The sequence below is a fragment of the Nycticebus coucang genome, chromosome 14, assembly GCF_027406575.1.
Source record: "Nycticebus coucang isolate mNycCou1 chromosome 14, mNycCou1.pri, whole genome shotgun sequence".
In the NCBI taxonomy this organism is placed as follows: Eukaryota; Metazoa; Chordata; class Mammalia; order Primates; family Lorisidae; genus Nycticebus; species Nycticebus coucang.
In genome coordinates, this window is record NC_069793.1 from 32165254 (window position 1) to 32188345 (window position 23092).

The window sequence follows — 23092 nt, forward strand, 5'->3', positions numbered from 1 at the left end:
GAACCGCTGCTCCGGTGCAGCTTTCTTCCGGCCAGCCATCCTCTCTCCGCTCCCGTACCCCAGAGTCTGCACCGACCGGCTGCAGCCCCGGTACTGTCCACACCCCTCAGGCAATCGCCCAAGAGTCTGGACTCCTAGGGGACAGGCCTCCAGACCTTGGAGCGAGAGCGGAGGGGAGCACTGGCAGCCCAGGGTTGTGGGCAGAGAACACACACAGTTTTATACAGTTTTATGCCTGGCCATATTGTCGCCAAAAGACGGCTGTCGCAGTGTGCCTCAGGGAACCGCTGCTCCAGTGCAATCCCCTCTCTGCAACCGTCCTCTCCTCACTCACATGCCCCAGAGCCGGCGCTGACCAGCTGCAGTCCAGGCACTGTACACACCCCTCGAGAAATCACCCAAGACTCTGAACTCCTGGGGGACTGGCCTCCAGACCTCAGTGTGAGTAGAGGGTAGCACTGGGAGCTCAGAATTCCAGGTAGAGACTATATACAGTTTTATGCCTGGCAGGAGGACGCCGTGGCACCCTAGTAGGGGAGGTACGTCCAGTTTTTAGAGGGTGTCTCCCATGGAGTGTAGTGGGAGGACCTTTGAACTCTGCCCGATTGTTTGTGGGGCACTCTGAGCTGTTCTCATGGGGGGAGGGGACTCCTGTCCACTTGGTGATGGATTTTGTACCTTTTGTTTGTATCCTTGTGGTCACAGCTCGCTTCGGTGGGGTTGACGTGTGTTCTTCAACCTTCTCTCTTAGTGCAGCTCAAATCCGCCAGGTTACTTGCTAAATTTCTGTCCTTTAACTCTTCTTTTGGTCGGGAGCCTCTGTGGAAAGCTGGCTTCAGTCAGCCATCTTCACCTGCAAGGTTTTGAACCCAGCTTTTAGGAGACTGGTGTTTAGGGGCAGAAAATTTAGACTTTGAGGGTCTAAATTTTAGACTTTACCACCAGAAAAGGTCTCAGCCACAAAGAAACAGAAACAGAAAAAATAGGAACATTGTTCCTAAGTGTTTTTTGTATCTGTGTTAGAGTAAGAGTGATAATAAAACTGTTATTCAGTGCTGAACTTGGAAGATTATGCAAGGTTATGCAGGTTATTGCATTTTTATGGTAACTATGGTTTTACTCGAAGAGCCTAGATAATTTTTTCAGTTAAAACCTTTTTGTATTATAGGAAATAAATATTAACATGGAGTATGATTTCAAGACGGAGTCATCATCGTCTAACTTTACTCTTCAAAGTTCTTCAGAGACATTGTTTTCTATTCAGCTGTTAGATTTCAAAACAAGTTTATTGGAAGCATTAGAAGAGTTGCGTATGAGAAGGGTAAGCTCCTTTTTTAAATGCTTTATTAATAAGAGAACTTGATATTGTTCAGTTTTTTGTTTCTTAAGGAAAAAGGAAGAACTAAAAAACACTTCTTATTTAAAAAGAAAATGTATATAACTGGGCATTGTGGTGGGCATCTGTAGTTCCAGCTACTCCAAGGCTGAGGCAAGAGATCGCATAAGCCAAAGAGTTTGAGGTTGCTGTGAGTAGTGACGCTACGGCACTGTACCGAGGGTGACATAGTAAGACCCTATATGTGTATATATATATATATATAAAAGAAAGTATAGTTATTAATGAAGTAAAAGGGAATAGGACAGATTAAATCAATGATTAGGAAATGGAAAATAGAAGAATTTGGAAACTACAGCAAAAGATAAAATAGGAATTTTCAGATTGTTAGTACCTAAGTCAACTAGTATTTATTGATTTATTTTTTTATTAAATCATAGCTGTGTACATTAATGCGATCATGGGGCACCATACACTGGTTTTATAGACCATTTGACATATTTTCATCACACTGGTTAACCATAGCCTTCGTGGTATTTTCTTAGTTATTGTGTTAAGACATTTATATTCTACATTTACTAAGTTTCACATGTACCCTTGTAAGATGCACTGTAGGTGTAGTCCCACCAATAACCTTCCCTCCGCCCATCCTCCTGCCACCCTCCCCTCCGTCTCCCCCTTCCCCATATTCTTAGGCTATAATTGGGTTATAGCTTTCATATGAAAGCCATAAGTTAGTTTCATAGTAAGGCTGAGTACATTGGATACTTTTTCTTCCATTCCTGAAATATTTTATTAAGAAGAATATGTTCCAGCTCCATCCATGTAAACATGAAAGAGGTAAAGTCTCCATTTTTCTTTAAGGCTGCATAATATTCCATGGTGTACATATACCACAATTTATTTTTTATTTTTTGTTTTTTATTTTTTTCTTTTTTTTGTAGAGACAGAGTCTCACTGTACCACCCTCGGGTAGAGTGCCGTGGTGTCACACGGCTCACAGCAACCTCTAACTCTTGGGCTTACGCGATTCTGTTGCCTCAGCCTCCCGAGCAGCTGGGACTACAGGCGCCCACCACAACGCCTGGCTATTTTTTTTTTTTTTGTTGCAGTTTGGCTGGGTTTGACCCCGCCACCCTCGGCAGGGGGGCTGGGTTTGACCCCGCCACCCTCGGCATATGGGGCCGGCGCCCTACTCACTGAGCCATCCATTCGTGGATAGAGGGGCATTTGGGCTTTTTCCATGACTTAGCAATTATGAATTGGGTTGCAATAAACGTTTTGGTACAAAAATCTTTGTTATATTGTGATTTTTGGTCTTCTGGGTATATACCTAGTAGAGGAATTATAGGATTGAATGGCAGATCTATTTTTAGATCTCTAAGTGTTCTCCAAACATCTTTCCAAAAGGAATGTATTAATTTGCATTCCCACCAGCAGTGTAGAAGTGTTCCCTTTTTTCCACATTCACAACAACATCACTGGTCTTGGGATTTTGTGATATTGACTAATCTTACTGGAGTTAGATAATATCTCAAAGTAGTTTTGATTTGTATTTCTCTGATGATTAAAGATGATGAGCATTTTTTCATATGTCTGTAGGCTGTGCGCTTATCGTCTTCAGAGAAGTTTCTCTTCAAGTCCCTTGCCCAGCCTGCTATGGGATGACTTGTTCTTTTCTTGCTTATACATTAGAGTTCTCTGTGGATTCTGGTTATTAAACCTTTGTCGGAGACATAACCTGCAAATATCTTCTCCCATTCTGAGGGCTGTTTGCTTGCTTTACTTACTGTGTTCTTGGCTGTGCAGAAGCTTTTTAGTTTGATCAGGTCCCAGTAGTGTATTTTTGAAGCTGCTTCAATTGCCTAAGGGGTCCTCCTTATAAAATATTCGCCCAGACTGATTTCTTCAGGAGTTTTCCCTGCACTTTTCTTCTAGTATTTTTTATAGTTTCATGTCTTAAGTTTAAATCTTTAACCCAGTAAGAGTCTATCTTAGTTAATGGTGAAAGGTGTGGGTCCAGTTTCAGTCTTCTGCAGGTCGCCAGCCAGTTCACCCAGCACCATTTGTTAAATAGGGAATCTTTTCCCCACTGAATGTTTTTAATTGGCTTGTCAAAGATCAAATAACGGTAAGTAGCTGGATTCATCTCTTGGTTCTCTATTCTGTTTCATATGTCTACCTCTCTGTTTCTGTGCCAGTACCATGCTGTTTTGATCACTATCGATTTATAGTATAGTCTGAGGTCTGGTGGTGTGATTCCTCCTGCTTCGTTTTTATTTCTGAGTAATATCTTGGCTATTCGGGGTATTTTCTGATTGCAAAATAAACGAAGTATTATTTTTTCAAGATCTTTAAAGTATGATAGTGGAGCTTTAATAGGGATTGCCTTAAAATTGTATGTTGCTTTGGGTAATATGGACATTTTAACAATGTTGATTCTTCCCAGCCATGAGCATGGTATGTTTTTTTTTTTTTTTTTTTGTAGAGACAGAGTCTCACTGTACCGCCCTCGGGTAGAGTGCCGTGGCGTCACATGGCTCACAGCAACCTCCAACTCTTGGGCTTGCGTGATTCTCTCGCCTCAGCCTCCCGAGCAGCCGGGACCACAGGCGCCCGCCACAACGCCCGGCTATTTTTTGGTTGCAGTTTGGCCGGGGCTGGGTCCGAACCCGCCACCCTCGGCATATGGGGCCGGCGCCCTACTCACTGAGCCACAGGCGCCGCCCATGAGCATGGTATGTTTTTCCATTTGTTAACATTTTCAGCTAATTCTTTTCTTAGAGTTTCATAGTTCTCTTTATAGAGATCTTTCACTTCCTTTGTTAGATAAACTCCCAAATATTTCATCTTCTTTGGCACTACTGTGAATAGAATAGAGTCCTTAACTGTTTTTTCAGGTTGACTATTGTTGGTATATATAAAGTCTACCGATTTACGAATGTTGATTTTGTAACCTGAGACACTGCTGTATTCCTTGATCACTTCTAAGAGTTTTGTAGTAGAATCCCTGGTGTTTTCCAGATATACAATCATATCATTTGCAAAGAGCGACAGTTTGATCTCTTCTGACCCTATATGGATACCCTTGATCGCCTTTTCTTCCCTAATTGCAGTGGCTAACACTTCAATTACAATGTTAAAGAGCAGTGTAGACAATGGGCCGCCTTGTATGGTTCCTGATCTGAGTGGAAATGATTTCAATTTAACTGCATTCAATAGGATATTTGGCTGTGGGTTTGCTGTAAATGGCCTCTAACAGTTTAAGAAAGGTCCCTTCTATACCAATTTTGTTAAGTCTTCTGATCATGAAGGGACGCTTGATATTATCAAAAGCTTTTTCTGCATTAATTGAGAGAATATATGGTGTTTGTTTTTTAATTTGTTTATGTGCTGAATTATATTTATAGATTTACGTATATTCAACCAGCCTTGAGTCCCCAGGATAAAACCGACTTGGTCATGATGTATGTATAATTTGTTTGATGTGTTGCTGGATTCTGTTTGTTAGGAGGTTGTTGAGTATTTTTGCATCTATGTTCATTAGTGATATTGGTCTATAATTTTCTTTTTTTGTTGGGTCTTTTCCTGGTTTGGGGATCAGTGTGATGTTTGCTTCATAGAACGTGTTGGGTAGTATTACTTCTTTTTCTGTATTTTGGAACAGGTTGAGTAATATAGGTACTGGTTTCTCTTGAAAGGTTTGGTAGAATTCTGACATGAAGCCATCTGGTCTCGGGCTTTAGGGAGATTTTGTATGGTTGATGCTATTTCGGAACTTTATACAGGCCTGTTCAACATTTCCACTTTATTCTGGCTAAGTCTTAGAAGGTGACGTGGTTCCAAGTATTGGTCAATTTCCTTCAGATTTTCATATTTCTGAGAATAAAGTTTCTTGTAATATTCATTAAGGATTTTTTGAATTTCTGAGGAGTCTGTTGTTATTTCATCTTTGTCATTTCTGATTGATGAAATTAGAGATTTTACTCTTTTTTTCCTGGTTAGGTTAGCCAAAGGTTTATCTATTTTATTGACCTTTTCAAAAATTCAACTTTCTAATTTATTGATCTGTTGTATAATCCTTTTGTTTTCAATTTCGTTTAATTCTGCTCTAATTTAGGTTATTTCTTTTCTTCTTCTGGGTTTGGGGTTGGAATGTTCTTCCTTTTCTAGTTGGTTGAGATGTCCCATTAAGTTGTTAACTTCCTCTATTCTGTTGTCTTGAGGAAGGCTTGCAGTGCTATAAATTTCCCTCTTAGAACTGCCTTTGCGGTATCCCAGAGGTTCTGATAATTCATGTCTTCATTGTCGTTTTGTTCCAAAAATTTGGCAGTTTTCTTCTTAATCTCATCTATGACCCAGCTATCATTCAGCATAAGGTTATTTAACTTCCATGTTTTTGTGTGAGTATGCAGAATCCTGTTGTTACTGAGTGCAACTTTTGTTTCATGGTGGTCCGAGAAGATGCATGGAATAATTTCTATTCCTTTAAATTTACTGAGGTTAGACTTGTGACCTAAGATGTGATTGATTTCGGAGTATGTTCTGTGGGCTGATGAGAAGTATGTGTATTCAGTTTTGTTGGGATGAAATGTTTTGTAGATGTCTGCTAAATCGAAATGTTGGATGGTTAGGTTTAAATCTAAAATTTCTTTACTCAGCTTCTTATTGGAGGATCTATCCAACACAGCCAAAGGAGTGTTGAAATCTCCTACTATTATGGAGCTGGAGGAAATCAAGTTGCTCATGTCTGTTAGAGTTTCTCTTATAAATTGAGGTGCATTCTGGTTGGGTGCATAAATATTAATAATTGAAATCTCATCATATTGAGTATTACCCTTAACAAATATGAAGTGACCATTCTTGTCCTTCCTTCCTTTTGTTGTTTTAAAGCCTATTGTATCTGCCCATAGAATTGCAACACCTGCTTTTCTCTGATTACCATTTGCCTAAAATATTGACGACCATCCTTTCACCCTGAGTCTATATTTGTGTTTAAGGTAAGATGTGATTCTTGTATGCAGCAAATATGTGGCCTGAGTTTTTGTATCCAGTCTGCCAACCTGTGCCTCTTTAGGGTACCGTTTAAGCCGTTCACATTAATGGAGAATATTGATAAGTCTGGTAAAATTTTGGGTATCGAGTTTTTTGAAAGTCCAGTGGACATTTTTAATCCTTTCGCCACTGTGGAAGTTGGAGTTTGATCAAAAGTTTCTGAGAGAGTTTACTTTTGTGGTAGATTATTGGGCTGGTCATTATGGAGGATAGGTCTGAAAATATCCTGAGGAGCTGGTTTGGTTATGGCAAATTTCTTCAACATGTGAATGTCATTAAAGTATTTAATTTCTCCATCTTAAATGAAACTCAGTTTAGCTGGATACAGGATCCGGGGTTGAAAGTTATTTTGTTTTAGAAGATTAAAAGTCGATGACCCCCCTCTTCTGGCTTGAAAAGTTTCAGCAGAGAGATCTGTAGTCATTCTAATATTCTTCCCTTTGTAGGTAATGGTTTTCTTATGTCTGGCTGCTTTCAGAATTCTCTCCTTCATATTAACTTTAGTGAAGTTAATTATGATGTGCCTGGGGAAAGTGTTATTCAGGTTGAGTCGTTCTGGAGTTCTGAAACTGCTATCTGAATTTCAGAATCTCCTGGCATGTCTGGAAAATTCTCTTTCATAATTTCATGGAGAAGGGCCTCTGTGCCTTGCGAAGCCACTTCATTGCTTTCAGGGATTTTAATTAGGTGGATATTAGCCTTCTTCAAATTATCTCAGAGTTCTCTGAGAGAATCATCCGTTTTTGCTCTCCATTTGTCTTCCTCTTTGATAGTTTTGGAGCATTCAACAGTCTTACTTCAGTGTGAGAAATCCTTTCTTCTGCTTGCTCCACTCTGTTACTGAGGGATTCTACTGTATTTTTCAGATCTTTGTGGATTATAAATTCTTGCTTCAGTGTGTCAGAATCTTCAGTGGTTTTATCTTTAAATTCGTTGAATTCTTGAGACAACCTTTGAATTTCTTCTCGAATTTCTAATTCCAAGTTTTGAATTGCTCCTTGAATTTCTAATTCCAACTTTCCCTCCATTCTATTAATTTTGTTTGCAATCCAAATTCTGAATTCGATTTCTGACATCTCGGCTAGCTGTTTATGAATGGGATCTTCAGTTACATCTGCCATATCTTTCCTTGAGGTGGTTGATCTACTCTGGTTATTCATGTTACCAGAGTTTTTCCACTGATTCCGCCCCATGATTATTTTACACCATTTAACTTTTCCCCTGGAGCTTTGCTGTGGACCCGTGCAGTGCTACAGCCTGAGAAACTGGGGACCTGTTTGGTGTGTTGGGGTTAAGTGGCTCTGTCTTGTTTTCAACTGGTGTCTTTCCAAACCTAGTGAAACAGTTACTCTGGGTTGAAGTCTCAGCTGTGGACTAATACCAGGAATTAAGTCACCCTGCACTCCCATAGGTAACAACTGGAAAAGGAAAATCAAACCTTCCTACAACCACACACCAAGGGCACCACTTGGATAGTCCTCAGGTGATTCACTCAGTTCAAAAGGTCCAAATCAATTGTCTCAGTCAGTACCTGTCTCAGTTCGGAGAGTTTAAAAGGTCTCTGGCAACTAGATGGTAGGGGCCTGCTGACAACTCACATATGACTTGCTCCAGTGCTATGTGAAGTCAGGAGGACCCATCCAGCAAATAGATTAGTCTGGGAAGGTTGATGCCTCATTCCCCACCTTGCACCTCTGTCACACCCTGTTCACTGATAAACCCCCAGGGCTTTGACCCACTTGCCTCCAATGAGCAGATACTCCAGGGGTTTGCACCTTACTGAATCACACGGAGATCTATGTCTGCTCAGTCAGGCCGCTGCTCCCTGCCACTATCCAGCAGGGGGAGGTGAGGTCTGACAACCTCGGGAGGCTTGGGCTGTTCACTCAGTTCCAGCCCCACCCCTGATTGATGGTAGTGAAAGAAGAGAAAAACTTTGCGGGGTGGGAAGGTGGGTAGAGGGAAGGGGATTGGTGGGATTACATCAGCGGTGCATCTTACAAGGGTATGTGTGAAACTTGGTAAACGGTCTGTGAAGCTAGTGAATGATGCCCCATGATCATATCAATGTACACAGCTATGATTTAATAAAAAAAAAAAAACAAAACTTTGCGGGAATTTGTTTCTGTCCCTGCTAAATTGCCCTGCAGAAGAGAAGCTGTTTTGAGTTCCCAGAACCTGCGCCTCAGGCCCTGTTTGTGCTGTTGCCTGGTAGTTTGTATCCACAGCATGATTACCTGTCAGTTCCAGCCTCTGCCTGCCCTCCTTTGTTTAGGCTGATGATCCCCTGGGGGCCAGGTGCATCTTAGGCTCAGTAAAGCAGTCCTCTGGGTCAGCCCTGCCCTGGGAATTTCCTGGCTCTACGTGTGCGTTTTCTAGTCCCTGGTCGTTGCCACCTGAGAAGATGCCTGGCCTACTCTGGTTGCCCAGAGAGATGGGGTGTGACTCTGGAATAACCGGGGGTGAGCCCTATTGTTGCCAAAAACGGCTGCTGCTCTGCGTCTCGGGGCACCGCCGCTCCAGCGTGGTTCCCTCTCAGCCAACCATCCTCTCTTCACTCCCGTGTTGCAGAATCAGCACTGACCAGCTGTAGTCCAGGCCTTGTCCATACCCCTCGAGAAATCACTGAAGAATCTCGACTCCTGGGGGATAGGCCTGCAGACCTCAGAGAGTGGAGTGGAGTGCTAGGAGCTCAGAATTGTAGGTAGAGAATATATACAGTTTTACACAGTTTTATGCCTGGCAGGAGAGTGCCATGGCACCCTTGTAGGGGAAGTAGGTCAAGTTTTTGAAGGGTCTCTCCCGTGGAGTATAATGAGAGGACTTTTGAACTCTGCTCATTTGTTTATGGGGTACTCTGAGCCGTTCTCATGGGGGAGGGGACTCCTTTCTGCTTGGTGATGGATTTTGTACCTTTTGTTTGTATCCTTGGTGTTGCAGCTCGCCTCAGCAGGGTTGATGTGCATTCTTCAACTTTCTCTCTTGGCACAGCTCTAATCTGCCAGGTTACTTGCTAAATTTCTGTCCTTTAACTCTCCTTCTGGACAGGAGCCTCTGTGGAAAGCTGGCTTCAGTCAGCCATCTTGTCTCTGCGTCAACTAGTATTTATTGAGTCCCTGGAACTACACAGATCATACTATCGTTAGAAAGTATGGCTGATGAAAAATAACTCTCTTTGGGAAATTACATTTACATTTTTTTAAAAGTTATAATACAGGTATCTATGAAATGATTAAATAATGAAATAAGTCAGCACATGATTAAGTGACAAAATAAATGTATGTAGCAAGTATTCTTGAGTTCTTTTTATTTTAACCTATCAGCCCTTGTGCACGGGGCTGGCTCCCCAACCACTGAGTTACAGGTGCCCAGCCATGTATTCTGAGTTTAAAGAATCAGATTTCCTTATTTTTAAAAGGTATAACAGATACTACTTTTTTTTTCTATAGAGACAGAGTCTCACTTTATCGCCCCCGATAGAATGCTGTGATGTCACACAGCTCACAGCAACCTCCAACTCCTCCCTGTAGGCGATTCTCTTGCCTCAGCCTCCTGAGGAGCTGAGACTGCAGGCCCTTGCCACAACGCTTGGCTATTTTTTTGTTGCAGTTCTGGCAGGGGCGAGTTCAAATCTGCCAACCTCAGTATATGGGGCCAGCGCCCTACCCTCTGAGCCACAGGTGCCGCCCGATACTGCGTATTTTTAAAAAGGAAATACCTAGGATAAAATTGTAAAATGTGTTGATTATAGCAGGATATCTATATTATGCAAATTCCCTTAAAAGTGTTTCATTTCATTTGTATGCATCTAACTTTGAAAAGTATATTGTTAACTGTATAGACTAGGTTGAAACTTGTAAGATTCTGGAGAAAAGAAAATAAACTATAAGACTATTGCAATAATCTAGGAACGAGTATGTTAGGACTTACATATCACTGTGAAAATAGAACATAAAAGGCAGAAAGAAGAATCAATAGAATTTGGTGACATTCTGAAAATAAACTAAAAATGAGAGGAAAAGCAGTCTGAAATGTTTTTATTTTAATACGAACCTTGTTCTAGGTAATAAAACATTGCAATTTGTTATAGTAAGAAAATTTAAAAAAATTTTTATATAAAAATTTTTATATAAAAATTTTTATATAAAAATTTTTTTAAATTTAAAAAAATTTATATAAAAATTCATTTTATATAAAGCTACTTATATTAGTGTAACTAACGTCTGTTAAAGATGAAATCATGCTTAAAAAGGGGTATCTTGGGTAAGCATTCTGTAAAATTAGTTTAAAATGTTACCTTTGGCTTGGTGCCTGTAGCTCAAGTGGCTAAAGCACCAGCCACATACACTGGAGCTGCCGGGTTTGAATCCAGCCGGGCACGCCAAACAACAATGACAACTATAACCAAAAAATAGGCATTGTGGTAGGTGCTTGTAGTCCCATCTACTTGGGAGGCTGAGGCAAGAGAATCACCTAAGTCCAAAAGCTGGAGGTTGCTATGAGCTGTGATGCCACGGCACTCTACCGACGGGGACAAAGTGAGACTCTTGTCTCTAAAAAAAAAAATAAATAAAATGTTACCTTTAAGAAAAATAACTTTATGCCACAAATTTTCAAATTTAATATTGTGTTTTATTATATTTAAAAATTATATTTTAGTCTGTTTGTATTTCCAACTTAAAAAATAAGCTTCGTTTAAATATGTTCTGAAAATTTCAGGTTAGCAAAGGAAGTACTTTTTTCTTTGATTTTATTACTTACAAATGTTTCTCTTTTTTATAGCTTTTTTTTTTTATAGCTTTCAAACTCTGTGCTTGTATCTTCAATGTTTTCATAACAATTTTCTGCTCCTTGGTAAGGAAAGCATGCTTGATCTTGTCATGGGCATGTTTAGTACATATAGAACCACAGTAGACTCTGCTGACATGTTTTTTTGCTTTAGACAACCTCGTAAGAACCTTAGGAACTCCTCCAAGTCTGCCGGAGCACATACCACATGCAGATTTTGATGCTTTCCCAATCTTGGTATAAGGCAAACATGTATTTTGATTTTTATTAATGGTAATTTTTACAAGGGTAAGGAGTTATCTCATTGTAGTTTTAATTGGCATGTCCCTGATGGTTAGTGATATTGAGCATATTTTCATATGTTGGTCATTTGTGATTCTTCTTTTGAAAATAATCTGTTCATGTCTTTTGCTTGCATTTTGATGAGGTTATTTGTTTTTTTCTTGCTGATTTGTTCAGTTCTCACTAGATTCTGGATATTAGTCACTTGTCAGATGGATAGTTTGTGAATATTTTCTCCCATTGTTGTCTGTTTACTTTGTTAATTATTTTCTTGCTATATAGAAACATTTTAGTTTGATTAAGTCTCACTTATTTTTGTAGTTGCTGAATTTAGTCAATAAGTTCTTTCACTAGGCCAACATCCAAAATAGTTTTTCCTGTGTTTTATTCTGGAGTTTTTATGGTTTCAGGTCTTATATTCGAGTCTTTAATCCATCTTGAGTTAATTTTTGTATAGTGAGAGATAGGGATCCAGTTTCATTCTTCTGATGTGTCAGTGAAAAGGGAATGATTATATACTGTTTGGTGGGAGTGTAAACTAGTACAACCTCTATGGTAAACAGTATGGAGATTACTAAAAGAACTAAAAGTAGACCTACCATTCAGTCTACCAGTCCTATTGCTAGGTATCTACCCAAAGGAAAATAAGTCATTTTATAAAAAAGACACTTGTACCTGAATTTATTGTAGCACAGTTCACAATTACAAAGGCATGGAATCATCTTAAGCCTTAAGCCACTGATGAGTGGCTAAAGATAATGTGGTATATATTCACTATAAAGTATTCTCAGCTATAAAAAGGAAAGATAATAATGTCTTTTGCAGCAACTTGGATGGAACTGGAGACTATTATCCTCAATGAAGTATCTTCAGAATGGACAAACAAATACCACATGCTTTCATTTATAATTGGGAGCTAAATGAAAGGTGTATATGATCATAATGTGGTATAATGGGTATTGAAAACTAAGAAAGGAGGGGAGGATGAGAGATAAAAAAGCTACCTGTTTGGTACAGTGTACACTATTTTGGTGATAGGTACACTAAAAGCCCTGACTTCAGCATTATACAATCCATTCATTTTTTTTTTTTTTTTTTTTTTAGAGACAGAGTCTTATTTTGTTGCCCTCGGTAGAGTGCCGTGGTGTCAGGGTTCACAGCAACCTCCAGCTCTTGGGCTTAGGTGATTCTCTTGCCTCAGCCTGCCAAATAGCTGGGACTACAGGCGCCCACCATAACATCCAGCTATTTTTTTGTTGCAATTGTTTAGCTGGCCCAGGCTGGATTTGAACCTGCCACCCTCAATGTATGTGGCTGTCGCCGTAACCACTGTGCTATGGGTGCCAAGCCACCATTCATGGTTTCTTTTTTTTTTTTTGGTAGAGACAGAGTCTCACTTTATGGCCCTCGGTAGAGTGCCGTGGCCTCGCACAGCTCACAGCAACCTCCAACTCCTGGGCTTAAGCGATTCTCTTGCCTCAGCCTCCCGAGTAGCTGGGTTTTTTTTTTTTTTTTTTTTTTTGAGACAGATCTCAAGCTGTCGCCCTGGGTAGAGTGCTGTGTTATCACAGCTTACAGCAACCTCCAACTCCTGGGCTCAAGTGATTCTCCTGCTTCCACCTCCCAAGTAGCTGGGACTATAGGCGCCTGCCACAATGCTTGACTATTTTTTGGTTGCAGCGTCATTGTTGTTTGGCTGGCCTGGGCTGGATTCGAACCAGCCAGCTCAGGTGTTTATGGCTGGCGCCTTAGCCGCTTGAGCCACAGGCACCGAGCCACCATTCATGTTTTTTACAAAATCATTCGTACCACCTAAATGTATTGAAATTAAAAAAAAAGGTAAACAATTCTATTACCAGGGATTTGAGATGGCTCTTAGGTTGTAACTGGGTTATAGCTTTCATGTGAAAACCCTAAATTAGTTTCATAGTAGGGCTGAGTACACTGGGTACTTTTTCTTCCGTTCTTGAGATACTTTACTAAGAAGAATATGTTCCAGCTCCATCCATGTAAACGTGAAAGAGGTAAAGTCTCCGTCTTTCTTTAAGGCTGCATAATATTCCATGATGTACATATACCACAGTTTATTAATCCATACGTGGATTGATGGGCACTTGGGCTTTTTCCATGACTTAGCAATTATGAATTGGGCTGCAATAAACATTCTGGTACAAATATCTTTGTTATGATGTGATTTTTGGTCTTCTGCGTATATGCCCAGTAGGGGATTACAGGATTGAATGGCAGATCTATTTTTAGATCTCTAAGTGTTCTCCATATCTCTTTCCAAAAGGAATGTATTAATGCATTCCCACCAGCAGTGCCAAAGTGTTCCCTTTTCTCCACATCTGCGCCAACATCTCTGGTCTTGGGATTTTGTGATATAGGCTAGTCTCACTGGAGTTAGATGATATCTCAAAGTAGTTTTAATTTGCATTTCTCTGATGATTAAAGATGATGAGCATTTTTTCATATGTCTGAAGGCCGCACACCTGTCTTCTTAGTATATTTAATTCTTAATTTCATTTATTGTATGTTTCAGTTCTAAAATTTCCATTTGATTCTTCATTTATAATTTTCAGTGTGTGCTGAAGTTCATTTTGTTATGTAATTTCTTGATTGTATTAATCAGATATTTTAAAGTGTATGTTAATAAACTAATATCTGGACTTCTTATAGATTCATTTTTTTTTTCTTTCTTATAGATCCATTTTATTGTCTCTTTTCCCCTTGGTTTTTGGTCATTTGACCTTATCTCCTGGAATGTAGGGTAAATTTTGATTGATCGAATGAATGAATGACTTTGTGCATGAAAAGAGGAAATTTAAAAAGGAAATTTGAAACTTTAGATGGAATTATTTTTCTCTAGAGAGGTTGACATTTGCTTTGGGAGGTTAGGGTTGGGCAGATCATTTTATAAGTCAAGAGATTGAGCTCACTGGTGGCTGAGTTTTCGTCTTAGTGAGGGCTGGTTTATTTTCACTCTCTACTCCAAGATTTTAGTTTGGGGTTCCAACTAAAATCTTGAATATTTGTCAGAGTCCCTCCTCTTTGGTGGGCCCTGAACACCAATTAAGCTTATTTCCATTAAGACTGCTGGTAGATCTGCCTCAGTTTCTCAGCTTCTAGTGAACTATCAGATGCTGATTATCTGGATTAGCTCTCTATGCTTCCCTTCTCTCTGTAATCTTAGAGATACATTCTAAATCATCAATCTTTTTTGCAGGATCATGAAATTGTATAGTTTTTGAGATGGAAGTGACCTGAGGTAGCTTCTAGACTAAACCTAAAACCCAGAGGCTTTAAGAAACTAGTATTCCAATATCCCTTTATTCCTTGTCCAATATTCTTCCACTAATATATCTAATAAATTAGTGGAATGAATAGTGCAGTCAACTTTACGTAGTCAACTTTATGTTGACTACATTTCCTACTTAACTAATGGTAACTAATAAAAGAGTAAGGGAGCATTGCTCATTTTTTCCTTATGGACCTAAATTGGTAATGATAATATTTGAAAAAAATTAAATGTTTTAAATTAATAATAATAGACAAATTAACAGTCTGAGTCAACAAAACAGTTTTTATTGAATCTACCAATGTGTGTATTTAAAAGTTAGACACTAGCCAGGTGTGGTGGCTCACGCCTATAATCCGGAGGCTGAGATAGGTGGATTGCTTGAGCTGTTTGAGCTCAGGAATTCTTTTTATTTTTTGTGATATTTTATTTTTTATTATTTTATTCTGTCTCATTATGTCACCCTAAGTAGAGTGCTATGGCATCACAGCTCACAGCAACCTCAAACACTTGGGCTTAAGCAAATCTCTTGCCTCAGCCTCCTGAGTAGCTGGGACTACAGGCGCCCGCCACAATGCCCCACTATTTTTTGTTGTAGTTGTCATTGTTGTTTAGCTGGACCAGGCCGGGTTTGAACCCACCAACTTTGGTGTATGTGGCAGGCTCTGTAACCACTGTGCTACGGGTGCTGAGCCTGAGCTCAGGAATTCAAGACCAGTCTGAGCAAGAGTGAGACTCTGTCTCTCTATAAAATTAGAAAAACTGAGGCAAAAGGATCCCTTGAACCCAATAAATTGAGGTTGCTGTGGGCTATGATAACGCCATGGCAATCTACCTAGGGCAACAGAGTGAGACTCTGTCCCAATAAATAAATAAACGAATGAATAAATAAATAAAAGTTAGATACCATTTCTGGTAAGTGCTCTTATCAGATATATCCGTAGCCTTACTGATAAAGAGTAAGAATGAGCAGTAATATCACAGGGGCAATAAACTTAATTCCTGTCACGATTCAGGTAGTTGTCATGTGATGTGACGAGGGTAAGAAATAATTATTAATATATCGAACTGAAAGCCTGTATCTTCAGTTTGACCTATGGCTACCATGCCAGCTAGAAAAACGGGTCTTGTGCTGTTTCAGTTGTTAGAGAGAAATTAGAAATCCAGTCTGAAATCTGTCAGACTCTAAAAATTGGAAGTAGGGCTGGGTGCAGTGGCTCACGCCTGTAATCCTAGCACTTGGGAGGCCAAGGGTGGATTGCCTGAGCTCACAGGTTGGACACCAGCCTGAGCCAGAGTGAGACCTCTTCTCTAAAAATAGCCAGGCATTGTAGTGGGTGCCTATAGTCCCACTATTTGGGAGGCTGAGGCAAGAGAATCTCTTAAGCCCAAGAGTTTGGGATTGTGAGCTATGACGGCATGGCAGTCTTCCAAGGATGATAAAGTGAGACTCTATCTCAAAAAAAAAATTTATGGCTTTCACATGAAAGCTATAACCTAGTTATAACCCAAGAATAGGGGGAAGGGGGAAAGGGAGGGGAGGGAGGAGGGCGGTGGGCGGAGGGAGGGTGATTGGTGGGATTACACCTGCGGTGCATCTTACAAGGGTATATGTGAAACTTAGTAAATGTAGAATGTAAATGTCTTAACACAAGAACTAAGAAAATGCCAGGAAGGCTATGTTAACCAGTGTGATGAAAATCGTGCCCCATGATCGCATTAATGTACATAGCTATGATTTAATTAAAATAAATAAATAAGAATTATGTTGAAAGTTTTTAGATAAAATATATTTCTGAACCAAATCATCTGTACAGTGGGGTTAAAAGATCTCCTTTTATGTTTTAAAATATCCATTCATTTGGTAATCTTTTACAAACCATTTCTCTGTCTATGCCTTAAGAGAATTGAAAATTTATTAGGTACTACATGCCATGTAAATTAATAACTGTACTATCACATAATATGTACATAGTATGATATATCATAATAGAATTAAAGCAAAGTATTACTATGATAGTTCAGAGAAACAGCACATTACATTTGTTAAATATCTAAACAGGGATACATTTTGAAATTCTAAATTATCAACAAGTAAAAATCAGTGGAATTTTGGTTAGTCTAAAAATGACAATTGAGAGGGAAAACTGGGTAATTAATGGTATAATATGTGGTAAATAACATTAAGCAATACTTCAGTGGCCCATAAAATTAAAATGCTATGAGTAGAATCATTCTCCTTTCTGATTATTATGATTTGTAGCATATAAAAATCAGTTACTTTTTTATCAGAACCTTCATTTTTTTCTTTTATCCATTCTTAAAGCAGCTTTTTTTTCTTAAAGCAGCTTTTAAAAGATATCAGTAAAAATTCCTTTTGAATTGTTAATGAGAAAAACTATATAAATTTAGTAAGAAAATTCTATCTAACTTAAATAAAGTATCCTAGAATATAGAATCTTAAAAGTGTTTATTTTTTATTAGATGCCTTAGGACCAGAAGGATTTAAGTGTTTTTACAAAAACAATAAAGGAGGAGTAATTTGATGGATTATTTACTCTTTATAACCTTTAGAAAGTATCATGCTTTTTTTTAAAGTGCTTGCTTCAGGCTGTAGTTTTACAAGATGGGCTGTGTATTGGTCAGGCCTTTTCAATTTTTGACCCTGAACAGATTTAGGGACATAGTACACATAGCAGGCACATGTCCTAGCAGCCAAAACTGTTACTACCCTGTTTCCTAGAAAATAAGACATCCTCCGAAAATAAGACCTACTTACAGGAAAGATAAGACGTCCCCTGAAAATAAGACCTAGCGCATCTTTGGGAGTACACCAAACAGGGTAGCTACTTCTACATTCCTTTTCAAACTCATAATCCACCTTCTACGAAATTGCCCAGATTGGTTTCTCATGTTGTGTAAGAAAATGCTAATCACTCTTCCAGATAGTTTCTTGGTCTGATTAGCTAAAAGAGCATTGAAGATAAATATCTCTAATATTCATGGGATAGGTTAGAAGTTAATATTAAAAAAAACCTCTTTCCAGGTGACGCCTGTGGCTCAAAGGGGTAGAGAGCCAGCCCCATATACTGGAGGTGGTGGGTTCAAACCCGGTCCCTACCAAGAACTGCAAAAACAAAAAACAAAAAAACTCTTTCTTAGTAGTATTTAAACTACTGTTTTCACATTAGTTGATTTAGACTAGTATAAAGATTTCGGATAAAGAAAAATATTAATATTAGAACATTCATAGCAATGATTAAATTCTTTTGTTTTTTAGTCAACAAATTTCTAAATGTGTTACTGAATAATCATATTGAATACAGGTAAAATGGTCTCAGTGCCTGTAGCTCAAGCGGCTAAGGCGCCAGCCACATACACCAGAGATGCAGGTTCAAATACAGCCCAAGCCTACAAAACAAAAGTGACAACTACAACCAAAAAATAGCCAGGCGTTGTGGCGGGCGCCTGTAGTCCCAGCTACTTGGGAGGCTGAAGCAAGAGAATTGCTTAAGTCCAGGAGTTGGAGGTTGCTGTGAGCTGTGACGCCATGGCACTCTACCCAGGGCAACAGCTTGAGGCTCTGTCTCAAATAATAATAATAATAATAATAATAATAATAATAATAATAATAATAATAATAATACAGGTAAAATAATTTTGAATGATTTTCTAAATTTGGGGGGATAGGAAAATTAACTTCTGAAGGTTCTTTTCTTTTTATTAAGACAGTGTCGGGTGGCACTTGTGGCTCAAGGAGTAGGGCGCCAGTCCCATATGCTGGAGGTGGCGGGTTCAAACCCAGCCCCGGCCAAAAAAAAAAAAAAAAAATCACACACACAAAAAAAAATACAAAAAGACAGTGTCTTATTTTGTTCCCCTAGGTAGAGTGCATACAGCTCACTGCAAGCTCAAACTCCTGGGCTTAAGCGATCCTTCCTTCTCAGCTTCCAGAGTAGCTGGAACTACAGTGTGTTTCACCATGCCTGGTTAATTATTTTTTAATTTTTGGTGGCAGATGGGGTCTCACTCTTTCTCAGGCTGGTCTCCAATTCCTGACCTCAAGCCATCCTCTTGCCTCAGCTTCCCAGAGTGCTAGAATTACAGGTGTTAGCCACTGAGCCCAGCCTAACTTCTGAAGTTTTTGAAGGAAGGACATAACAATCCATATTGTCCTACAACGTTCATAATCTCTTACCGGTGATATAATGCAGCATTTAAGAGACTCTGGAGACAGATCATCTGGGTTCAAATAATGGCATTGCTGTTTACCTGCTGGGTAACCTTTAGACAAGTGATTTATCTTCTTGCTCCCTCAGTTTTTTCATGGAGACAATGGCAATAGTCAGAGTACCTATCTTATAAAATTATGCCCTAGTTAAATTAATCATTACATATAAAAAGTGCTTAGAACAATATTTAGAATCATGGTGAATCTCAGCCCCCACTGTAACCACTGAAAGAGAAGTAGTTAAAAAAGAACTATACATACACAATGAAAGCAGTGTCTTATACATTTTTCAGTCCACCTGCTTTGGAAAGAAATGGATGTTTTACATACCTTCCCTCCCAGAACAAATGTACACTATTTCCTCTTTGAATATGTTTTGACAGTAGATATGTGTTACTGCAAGAGCTTCTAATCTCTTCTCATTCATTTGTAATATAGTATGTGCTGTTGATATGCATATCCTTCCTTCTATGTTGGAAAAACCCTGATTGTGTCTTAGAGTCTGTTTCTCATGAATGTGAGTCAATATATCCTCACTGTTCTTAATCACTGGTGAAGATCCAGTGTAGTCCCCTTGCCAATGACCAGCTTAGAGGGCATGTGACTTGGTTATGGCCAATGAGATGTTAGGGGATGTGTGTTGGGAAGATACTTTTTTCCTTCAAGATACTCTCTGATTTATCCTTAATTCCCACAACTAAAATAACCATTCTACAACCCCGAGGGATGGAAAAGCCTGAGGAAAATCACCTTCATAATGGCAAAATGGAAAGGTGGGCTGAGTCATAGTTCTTTGATGGTATTGTTGAGCATATCACTGAAATAATCAAATCCTAGAAGCATTCTACCTTTAGACTTTTTAAAAAAAAACTTTTTTTTTTTTTTTTTTTGTGGGGAGTTTTTTTTTGGCTGGGGCCGGGTTTGAACCCACCACCTCTGGTTTATGGGGCCGGCACTCTACTCCTTGAGCCACAGGTGCCATCCAAAGCTCTTTTTTTTTTTTTTTTAACATAAAAAGATTAGTTTAAAAAAATTAAAAAAGTTTTCAGGTTAGATTACATTGTTTCTGTCTATAAGGTAAAGTCGTTTCCTTCACCTTTACTAGGGAAGTGTGCTGTATACCCCATGCATTGTTACGTTTGGGTGGGAACTTGAACTTTCTCCCCCCAACACCCTCTTCTTAAATTTAAGTAAGTTTTTCTCTCAAGTGAGAATGCAGTCATTAATTTACTAGTTTCAATTTAATATTGAGCAGATGTGATGCTTGTTTTTTCATTCTGTGATACTTAAGAAGAGTGTTCTCTAAATCTATCTAGGTTGTTACAAAAAATACAAAATCTCCAGTCATGTGTTGAAGGGGGTTTGGGTTGTTTCCACATCTTTGCAATTGTGAATTGGGCTGCTGTAAACATTTGAATGCAAATATCCTTATGGTAAAATGACTTTTTTTCTTTTGAGTAGATATTTAGTAATAGGATGGCAGGATCAAATGGAAGGTCTACTTTTAGTTCTTTGTAGACTCTCCATATTTCTTTTCTTTCTTTCTTTTTTTTTTAATTTTTTTTTATTTTTAATTTAAGTTTGCTTATTCATTCTTCTCTGTTTGAAGTACTCCTTTTTTGTTGATTTTCTTCTTCCTCTGGTGGTGCTGGCTGTTTTTGATATTGTTAGTAGAGACGGGGTCTTACTCTGGCTCACTGCTGCTCATACTGGTCTTGAACCTCAGAGCTCAGACAATCCACCGCCTCGGCCTCCCACAGCGCTGGGACTACAGGCATGAGCCACCACACCCGGCCCCCCCCCTTTTTTTTTTAAGACAGTCTCACTATGTCACCCTTGGTAGAGTGCTATGGCATCACAGCTCACAGCAACCTCAAACTCTTAGGCTTAAGTGAGTCTCCTGCCTCAGCCTCCCAAGTAGCTGGGAACATAGATGCCCGCCACAACACCCAGCTATATCTTTGTTGTTGTCATTGTTGTTTGGCAGGCCCTGGCTGGGTTCGAACCCACCAGCCATGGTCTATGTGGCCGGTGCCCTAGTCGCTGAGCTACAGGCACGGAGCCAACTCTCCACATTTCTTTACATAAAGGCTATACTAGTTTGCGGTCCCATCGACAGTGCATGAGTATTTCCTTCTCTCCATACCCATGCCAGCATCTATTGCTTTGGGATCTTGTGATGTGGGCCATTCTTACTGGAGTTAGGTGATATCTCAAAGTGGTTTTGATTTGAATTTCTCTGATAATTAGAGATGATGAGCATTCTTTCATGTGTTTGTTGGCCATTAGAGAGACAGAATCTTGCTCTCTTGCCCAGGTTGGAGTACAGTGGGGTGAACATATCTCACTATAACCTTGAGTTCCTGGACTCAACCGATCCTCCTGCTTAGCCTCCCAAGTAGCTAGGACTGCAGGTGCACACCTTTATGCCTGTCTAATTCTTTTCTTTTTTTTGTAGATACAGGTTCTCATGTTGCTCAGGCTGTGCTTGAACTCTTAGTCTCAAGTAATACTACAGCCTTGGCCTTCCAAAGTGCTGAGATTACAGGGGTCCACTGCACCTGGCCTCTATCTTTAAACTCCTTTTCACGAAAATGATAACTCATAAACCAATGTGAATTGGATTTTATTGTTGCTTGCTGCTGAAAACATTCTGAATAAGACAGCTTTCATGAAAGTATGTCTTAGAGTAACATAGCATAAGAGTGTGTGTGTGTATAATAAAGCAAAGAACACAAGTGAGTCATAGGAAAATATTTTGTTTAAAAAGCATCATATTCTAACATCCACTTTTTGATTTATTTCCAATATTTTGTTATGAAAATTGTCAAACATATAGCAGAATGGAAATAATTTTACAGTGAACACTCATATATCGTTAACAGTTTACTATACTAGATTTATCACATTTCTACACCTATCCCTCTTTTAACTTCATTCTTTGGTGATTCCAAGGTAAATACCAGTACATTTCCTCCTAAATATTTTAAAATGCATCAGTACATTTCCTCCTAAATACTTTAAAATGCATATCATAAAGCAGAGTCTACTATTTCTTTACAGCTTTTTTCTTTTTCTTTTCTTTCTTTCTTTTTTTTTTTTTGAGACAGAGTCTTATTATGTCACCTTCAGTAGAGTGTCATGGTGTCACAGCTCACAGCAACCTCAAACTCTTGGACTTAAGCGATTCTCTTGCCATAGCCTCCCAAGCAACGGGACCACAGGCACCGCCACAACGCCTGGGTATTTTTTTGTTGTAGTTGTCATTGTTGTTTAGCAGGCCTGGCTGGGTTTGAACCTGTCAGCCCGGTCGTATGTGGCCAGCACCCTAACCATTGAGCTACAGGCGCGGAGCCTATAGCTTTTATATTTACACTAAAATTTGTATACCATGAAATACACAAATCCTGACTGTACATTCAGTGAATTATGATAGGTGTGCAAAACCTTATCAAGATATAAAATGTTTCCATCAACCCATAAAGCTGCCTCATTCCTCCTCCCAGGCTAATTCTACTCTCACTACCTCCCCAGGAGACAGTACTCTTTGGATTTGTTTTCATACTCAGTTTTATTTGTTCTAACATTTCATATAAATGAGATCATGCATCATGTGCTCTTTTAGGTGTAAGGTACTTTGATTCAACATGTCTTTAATCCATTTATGTTGTATGTATTAACATACAGATCCCATGCATACTTTTAAAAGTATATACGTATTTCATTTTCTCTAGTATGATTATAAATTATATGTTTAGTTTTGATTTCTGCATGTTCATTGTTAAAATATAGAAATGTGGTTGATTTTTTTTTTATGGTTTTATATTGCGTTTATTCAATGTTTGCCACTGATGGCAGCATGGCTTGCTCTTTTCATACTCTTAACCCCTAGAACCTACAGTTTGCCTCTGTTATTTACCATGGGTGGCATGTGCTGGTGCTGTGATTAGAGTGTCACTCTTGCCATCATGAGACCTGCTTCTGTTAGAAATGCAGAATGTTCCTGACTACTTCAACATAGTGGCTGTCCAGGGGCGGCTTCCTTTGACTCCCAGGCTGCAGGAACTTCTTAATTGTGGGGATGTTGCTGATGTGTGTTTTA

The 23092-nt window shown here is 39.2% G+C and overlaps 1 protein-coding gene across 1 annotated transcript in view; it reads left to right on the forward strand.

The window, feature by feature from the left end:
* The first annotated feature begins 1183 nt into the window (after positions 1–1183).
* Positions 1184–23092, forward strand: part of CCDC73 (coiled-coil domain containing 73) — a 133572-nt gene continuing 111663 nt past the window's right edge. Inside the window, exon 1 of the mRNA XM_053562930.1 lies at positions 1184–1321. Within this exon, the coding sequence (XP_053418905.1) occupies positions 1184–1321 (138 nt within the window). The remainder of the gene's footprint in view (positions 1322–23092) is intronic.